This window comes from Paramacrobiotus metropolitanus, unplaced genomic scaffold, assembly GCF_019649055.1.
Source record: "Paramacrobiotus metropolitanus isolate TYO unplaced genomic scaffold, Prichtersi_v1.0 Parri_scaffold0000036, whole genome shotgun sequence".
Classification (NCBI taxonomy): domain Eukaryota; kingdom Metazoa; phylum Tardigrada; class Eutardigrada; order Parachela; family Macrobiotidae; genus Paramacrobiotus; species Paramacrobiotus metropolitanus.
In genome coordinates this window covers 471,957-480,339 of record NW_026570256.1, presented here as the reverse complement: position 1 = coordinate 480,339, position 8,383 = coordinate 471,957, and the positions used below count along the sequence as shown (strand labels likewise).

The following is an 8,383-nucleotide window of genomic DNA, read 5'->3' as shown; positions in this document are numbered from 1 at the left end:
AAAAGCCTTCTTCCTCCCACGGGCCACGTTCGAGATATTCATTTGAATAATATCCGTACAAGGAATGTGCATACTTCGCTAACCTCAACTCTAAATAGCAGCGCTTTCTTGTTACAGGCTCTGCTATAAAACGTTAGTAGTACTATTTAAAACGCTTCTAAATTCTAAAGACAGCATTTGCTAACTTTGCAAGCCCGTAAACGCACCCAGCTGCATGCAATAAATTAACCGTATCATTGAGAAATAAATGGTTTGCACTTTGCAGCCGTCGGGAAATCAAAAAATTAGCTCGCCCCTCGTGAAAATAAAAGTTACTAAAAACATCCAGTTAACAAAAGAAGTACTTGTAAAGTTACGCTAAAGTTACAAAAAAGTTTTCATGACAGCCGATTATAACTTGGACCATTCATATAACTTACGGAATACTTCAAGTTGTTCAAAAGTTACTTACTCGTATCTGTACTACAGCACTGACGCACAGTCACGCACTGTTTCACTTTGTAAATCCATTTTTTGAAATCTTAAGCAGTAATAAACAGCCACCAGTGGACGTAAGTTGCATCACTGCATAACTGCATAGTGGCATTGCTACTTTATACAGCGTAACTGCACAAAAAGGTTTTATGCTATGTAGTTTTAAAATATTTTTGTTAGTAAATTGCACTTGTAATATCTGTACATATTCGGGATATAGATATTCCATCTCAGTTTATGTTTCTATGGTTTATACAGATAATAAACAATGATTAAATAATTCGGCAAAATTAACCAACGTGACTTTTAATTATTACTAACAAATTAGTAAATAAATAAGACACGCAAATAAAATTTTATAACAACAAATGACAAAATAGCAATAAATTTAATGTGGCAGTATAAAAGTGTAACCTCACAAATCAGCCATGTGAAAGATATGCATGTTACCCCACGAGGTGGCAGCCGCGATAAGGGCGCACGGTCGAGCACGTTAGCACAGCTCAGCTTGCTAATAACGCAGTCGAGCCGTTGACATTCACACTCTTGTTAGTCTTGTAGTTTGTTTCGCTTTTTAGTTTTATTTCACTTTGCTTTGATGTTAGAGGTTGAGTGGAAAATGATAAGGTCTGAAAACCAGACGTGATTTGTAGCTTCCTGTATGGAATTTTGAAACATTGAGTCAGAAAGCAGTACCAGGTTAAGATTACTTTTTCACGGGTCCACGAGCAGAATCACCGTTGAGAGCGTCTCTGCTGAATGAGGAGCCTGCAGCTGGGTTGTTGGACAAAACTGCCTTGATTCTGAATCATTCAACAGGTATGATGACTGGTTTTAAAACGATATATAAAACGCAGCCGTACGATTTTGGAGTCGACTTCGTTCTAGTAAGCGTAGAAAAATCGAAAATTTGGAATATGTCCGAAATAGAGCGATTTGGGTTTTTTATCTTTATTTTACGCTGGACGGAGTCGACTCTCTCTAATTTGCTCACATCCTTATGAAAATCCTTTTACACGTTAGAGTTTTAAAAATTGACGATGCTGCTCGTCAGTCTTAAAGGCAGTCAAGCTAATTTTATTGTATTTTGTCACAGGTTCTTCGGTTATTTCTGAGTCGACTCCATGGAACGATCTCTCTTCCCCTTCGCTATGCATTAATTACTGGCATCTTCGTTGCGAGCGCACACGAGCGCACACTGGGCCTTTGGATGGAGCCATCATGGAGGTGTGGAGCACACTGCCAGTTTAAACAAAGGTGAGCTCCACAAACTGGATTCAGCCTCATTTACGCGTTGAGTAAATTGGTGTGGAGTTAATTGTTAAGTAACTGAATTTTTGTACGTGCAGATCAAAATCATTGTTTTATTTTAAATGTTTTCCCGTTACTCAGGAAACTAACGAATTTCATTGCCATTTGATGGACTGGAGTCGACTCCGGAACCGAAGCAGGCTTCTTGTGGTTTGATTTTTGGCTTTTGAATTGTATTCTATCTATCTGAATTTCTGTATTTTAAAACAGCAAGTGCAGCACATCAGACGATAATTTGATGTTTATTTGTGTTTTTTTTTTGCTGTAATTTTATTGTCATTTTTTGTGTGTTGAATTGAAGTAACTATGTGCAAAATTACGAGTATGTGCGGCAAAAGTTGCAATAAAGCTTCTGACAACGATAAAGCAAAAGCTCCGAATACAGTACAAAACTTCTAAAAACGACTGCCAAATTAAGTTGGGAATTGTAAGTTCTACACTAACTTTTACGGCACAAAAAGGTATAGCCGCTGTTCAAAGATTGTTACAAAAAAACTTAAACATTTTCACGAGGGCGCTCGCCTGATAGGCAAGTTGTACAAACAAACCGTCTGAACTCTGAAGTAAATAAAGCATTTGCTTCTTAAAATTGCCCGGCTGCCTGTTAGTAGAAGCATGAACATAAAGATTTTGTTTTTTCGCGCCTCACTGTGAACATTGATTTATTTCTCTGGTTACATTTACGGTGTTACGTGACCTATAACTTAACCGGAGTACATGAACAATGGCGTAACCCGTAGACAAATGGCCAAAAGGCTTATTTAATGGTAAGGCCGTACTGTACAATACAGGTGTACAAGTATTGAGGCTTTTTATGTGGAAATGTACCTATATGCGAGTATTCTAAGCTTTGGATACGTGTCCCTTCCTTTAAAAACTCTATTCGTTAATAAATGTATGCAATAATCATCATTCGGTTTTCCTTTCCTAAAAACTCTTTATATTAATCCATCATTTTGCAACGATGTCCAGCACGCTTTAAATCGATTTTCCTTAATTAACACCGAAGCCGCATAAAGGACAATGCCCACGCCAAAAAGCACGGCTACCATGATGCCCCCGATAGATCCGGGGCTTAAGTTATTTTTGGACAGTTCGAGGGGTCCAACCGTCCACGGTAAAGTCGTCGTGATAACCGCGGCTGGAGTGAAAGTCGGAGCGGTTGTTGTAATGGGGTTCACTATCAAAGTTGATAACCTCGCTGCAGAAGTTGTGGCAGTGGGTGCTTGGCTGCAGTGGGGTTCGTTGATAGAGTAATCAAGTTGCGAGTAGTAGTCAATCCATTCTGTGCTAAGAGGAAACGGATCTGCATTGCAGTCGATGGGATGGAACACATCTTCTTTGTTAAACCCATCGCTATTCAAGAAAGTGCCAATAAAAGGTCCCTCGAAGGAATACAATTCTCCTGTCTGAACTCTGAGGCGTAACGCTGCATTGGATTTCCACCATGCGCGATACCAAGCGAATTCACAGCTGCAGTGCAGACGGCGCAAGTAATCACGATAGGATGGCTCGAAATTATAGTTTTTCTGACTATCCGATAATGCTTCCAAAGAAAGAATGCTCAGTTCTGATAAATCCGTAAAGGTGACGGGCTGCAGAATGTCCACCGTGGTGTTGTAAAAGGTTATTATCCGCAACCGCGGGGATACCGTAAAGTCCGTCCTCTCGATAATCAGGTTGTGGCAGTGGTGGAGTTCAAAGTGTAGTAAATTAACGAAATTCAGCTCGTTTAGTCTTTTTGTCACTCGACTGGAGATGCACTTGCGCAGCTGCAGCTTAAGGATTTGGGTTCGGATTGGCCCGAACGAATAACTGGCAATAAGTTGCTCTCCTACATCCAGGGATGCCGGCCGCAACGGTGGCTTTGCCATGCCAACCGCCATTTGTTCCAGCACCAACACATCCGCATCCGCCTGGCAATGAACACGTAAATCCCTTCGATTCGTGCAATTCCATTGCGTGGTTATGTCCGATTCACAATAATCGTTAAACTGCAACTGGCACTGATCGCTCGTCATCGGCTCCAGAGAGAAATTTGGAAAATTTTCGATTTGGGAAGTTGTTATGGTGTTAAGAATAACAGTTAAGGGACATTTGTACGCCAATGATATCCTCGCAATATCGCTTGGACTCATACCCAGCTGTTGACCCATGCGAACAATAAGGCCTCTTTTAGGAACCAACCCGGGAATCGTATTGGATAAGGCAAAACCGAAGGCATCGTATTGCATAACGGAATGGTAGTCGTACTTAGTTCCAAAAGTGTACGATGACGACGTTATAGCGAAATTTACATCCAACTCGTCCGGTTTAATGTGGGCGCTGCGGACGTTGACATAATGGTCACGATCAGGACGCTGTTGCTCGTGATAAAAGCCCAAAGTATGGATGACTTCATGCTGGATACTTCCCGTGTCCATACATGATGATGAGGTAAAAGGTCCGGGGTGGCCCAGATGGATGTATTGCATCCCGCCTCTTCTACCGATGCTTGAGTCGCATCTGATGAAAGGAATTAGAAAACGATTTAGCAATTAGCGGTTTATTAAAAGATGCAAATGCTGCTGCCCTAAACTCACATGGGCCCTGATGGTTTGCGGCAAAATAGATATAGTCAGGTTCGGCGCTTCTTTCGTTGAATAAAATGCATCCTTCTGTCTTTTTCTCCATGATGCGAAGAGTCTTAAGGATCATTTGCTTTTCTGACAGATCTAAATTAATAATACCGTGAAAAAATTGCGGAAATTCGGGATATTTAAAAACTACAGGTATCAAAATATAACCACAGTTAGAAGAACAAATTATCGTCTCCTCACCAAAATCGCTGCTAATATAATAAGGAATGGCTGTGCGATTTGACCACAGCCGGGGGCCGGTTCCCGCTTGATAATTTACATCTGAAAAGTTGCCCGGCTGCAGAAAAAGATCTGCAAAGTCAGTTATTAGGTTTATTTTGGCAGGATAATAATTAACAGCAAATTTGCGAAGACGACAGCTTACCTGCTGTTATCTGGACGTTACCGCTTTCATCGGATACTGCCATCACGGCGACAGCATTCAGTAGGGCAGTTAGTACGGCAGGGAGGAGTGAACTGAACCTTATTTTCATGGAGAAAATGCGCGGTTACGCCGAGGCCCTTTAACTGGAACTTCGATATAAACCGCGTTAAGCTGGTAAATGCTTAATTAATGCAAAATTTTTAGAAAGCAGAACGAGTACAGTAATTTCAAAAGTGCCGGTAGAATTATTATAGAAAGTTTTATTATTGCAATAGATTTCATTATTCATTTCGCAGATTGAATAAAGCAGCAGTCGATTGCTTTGTGCGTACAAGCGGTAACTTGTCCGTTGTCACCCATAACAGTTGTGAGTGTTGTTAGACATGCATACATTGCGTGATGCGAAACCTACACGCTGCTGCAAATAAGTACTGTACCCGCAGGCAGTGACTGTAATTTTATTGTATCCGGAAAATGACGACATAATATACGAGTACAAGCCGGATTTCAAATGGGCTGCGTATTAAGGTACAAGTGGACGCATTGGCCATTCAGTGCGGTGTTGTGGTTTGAAGTGATATCCATTAAACTACAGCTGCTGTCGGAATGACAGGTTTATTAAGTTCAGTACTACAAAATAACTACAAAATTATGTTAATAGTAGTTATTGTGCTGACGGTAGCCTATAGATAACCCTTTCCGTGATAATGGTAAGGGCTACCAAAAAGACTTGGAGGAAGACCATTGAAAACGCTGGAGCATTAGCGGTGGCAAAAACAAACGGGACGGAACCGAAGGAAAATTTGATCCACTCGATAACAATTCTTTTGTCCGTCACACAGAGTGGTGCCCATCCATACTGGCAACGCCAGTACACGAATGTATAAACGTGAGCTGGCTTAGCCGATTGATTTTTTAGCGCGGAAAAGCGCAAGTATTTTTAAATAAAAAGCAATAATTTCATTTTTTTCTGACTTTTTTAAGAAAAATAATTGTTTTTGGTCGATTTTTAATGGAAACAGTGACCTCTGAAACAAAAAAAGAGTGCTTTTTTATAAGAGTAACGAGTTTTCGCCGAGTTTTCGAGCCTCAAAATCGGCTTTGAGCGGGCCAAAATATTGCTACTTTCTAATCGATTCCTTACAATGCGTAAGCCGTATGCCGAAATCGGCTTCCGGCTAGCTCTCGGCTGGCTGAGACTTCGAGCCGGCGCAGCCGAAGCCGGTTTAGCCGCGGCTCGCACGGCTTCGGCTGAGCCGTTGCTATCCCTACTGAGTCTACTATGACAGACAAATGCAGGAGGCTCACAGTGATCTTTATTGACAAATAAAGGGAGCAAGTACCGCGTGATTGCGGGAGAAAAAGACAACAAAGCCAATACGCATCCTCAATCACCTCTGGTTTCTGATCTCCGGTCTGGTTTTGTTTTGACCAGGATTATGATTCATAACATTCCGAACCGATCTGCTTTTTAACTGGTCGAAGGAAAGATACGGCACGTTTTACAAATGGCCCGCGCTGAAGCGCTGAGTCTGAGTCTGAGTCTGACCCCTAAAAGGCTGAGTCTGACTACTGAAAGGCTGAGTCTGAGTACTAAAAGGCTGAGTCTGACTATTAAAATGCTGAGTGTTCCTAAGACTACTTAAGTAATATCTCGATAACATTTAACTCTTGACTGGAAATATGCGCCATATGGTCCAGCGAATCCCCGTATTACATGCAACTTAAGTAATGTACAAGTGCAACTGCAACATTTTAATTGGACACAAACCCATTCAGAATCAAATACAGGACGTGCACCTGTACGTTTTTGCGAGTATAACTTGCAGCAACACGAATGTTGAAAGAACAAAAGAATTAACCATAATTGTAGCCCTATTAGACATTTCCGGCCAAAATAAAATTAAATTTATTTCTTTTACAACTATGTAATTACTGTACCGTGTGTACCAAATAATAAGCCGGTAATGTGCGCATGTAACCAGATCTATCTACGTACAATAATACGTAAATATGCGTTATCTACGTACAATACGTTAATGTGCGAACTGACGGTAAACCTGTGCAATAAAGCTCAATAAATCGAATAAAACAAATGCATTACAGCAATAGAGTAATAGAGAATAGAGCAGGTCAGCATTAATTGAAAGTAAAAAGCACCTGTCGGGTTCTCGCTAAAATAATAATATGAGGTCTTTGTACGATGATGCTCGTTACATGCAGGTTTAAAATAATTTAGCTAAATACAGCGCTAATTATAGCTAACGTAAATGAAGCATAAAACCCATACAGCGTTAATAGCAGCAGCATTATCAGCCTACGTATAATAATTATGCTACAGTAGCATATTTTCCCGAAGTAGTATTACAATTTCGATAATACACGACATAGGCATACAAACCACCGATTCCCTTCGTAGCTGATTAGCTGCATGCCCCAGTGCTAATCTGTAACCCGAACAGGGGTTGTTTGGGCCTGTCAAACTCCCCTGTTCGGGACCAGAAACAAAGTCCGAGGTGCCATTGTGCGGGCCAGAGAGCTCAGGCCTACCGGCAAACGGGCGGAAGGCCTATTTGTAGACCCACTCTGAGCAAGTTCTGGTTCCGCCTGGGCCTATCTAAACACGATATGTAGCAGCGTTCTGGCCCAGTCCAAACATTAAAATTACTTTGAATTTGCGGTTGCTTTTTCGTTTTATATTTTACATGTTTACTTGAATCGAATGCTGCTTTGCATGATTTAAGTAACCTATTAAGCTTTATTTATGATCACGTAGCGCATCATATGCACTGATCATAGGTCTGCGTTAATCACGTCATAAACATAAAAACATGATGCACAGCGTATATATAACTACATTTATTTCTTAACATTTCGGCGCAAAAATTCGTAATTAACATCCGCATCAGCTCTGTTCGAAAACGCCCTCCGACTCGATGGCATACAGCTTCTCTCGCTACTTCTTCTCATCGGAAATATTCGGCAGCTTCGGTAGGTTTATAAACGGCAGCGGGCAGGAGTTCGTGAAAAATTTTCATCGGATAATGGAGAATCTATGCGCAAAATCCTGAAATTAAATAACAAACTTATTGATCAACTCAATAGTTAATAAAAAATTATTTATTATTTAGAATCAATGATTTACTGCATTCTGAAAATAATTAAAATGGGCCTACAAATGATTTGGGTTTTCTCCACAAACTGGAACCTACATATACACCGTACACGCGAAGAAAATCATAATAATGCACGACAATAATTAAACATTTAAAAAATAAAACAAAAATAGAAATTTAACTATCAGTAAAAAGTTGAAACAAAGTTCCCAATATGCAAATAAAATATACAGCACATTTGTTTGCATATGGCTTTCAAAGTACTTTTAACGCAACGCACGCACCTGCACGGGAATATCCTGTTTATCAGTTACTTATGATTTCCACATTTTCCGGAACTTCTTTCTCTTGTTGGACATATACCATGGGAGGTTTCGACAAGGTGGAAAAAAGTTTTTCGACGATCAGACAGCTGACGCAAGTCCAGAGTTGGCAAAACTCACGAACCGTTGCAACAGTAAACGCTAAACTGCATGAAA

The 8,383-nt window shown here is 40.5% G+C and overlaps 1 protein-coding gene and 1 long non-coding RNA gene across 2 annotated transcripts; one reads left to right on the top strand and one right to left on the bottom strand.

Moving 5' to 3' along the window:
- Positions 1 to 1,035: 1,035 nt before the first annotated feature.
- LOC129589704 (uncharacterized) lies at positions 1,036 to 2,134 on the top strand. Its single transcript, XR_008690648.1, has 3 exons — positions 1,036 to 1,293; positions 1,571 to 1,731; positions 1,867 to 2,134. It is a non-coding gene; the product is annotated as an uncharacterized LOC129589704 (long non-coding RNA).
- Positions 2,135 to 2,765: 631 nt separating this feature from the next.
- LOC129589681 (uncharacterized) lies at positions 2,766 to 5,062 on the bottom strand. The gene is made up of 4 exons (XM_055484522.1): positions 4,789 to 5,062; positions 4,605 to 4,715; positions 4,368 to 4,499; positions 2,766 to 4,290 (listed from the first exon to the last, which is right to left on the bottom strand). Exons 1-4 carry the CDS (start codon positions 4,895 to 4,897, stop codon positions 4,079 to 4,081), a joined length of 564 nt encoding a protein of 187 aa, XP_055340497.1. The 5' UTR covers positions 4,898 to 5,062; the 3' UTR covers positions 2,766 to 4,078.
- Positions 5,063 to 8,383: the final 3,321 nt, after the last annotated feature.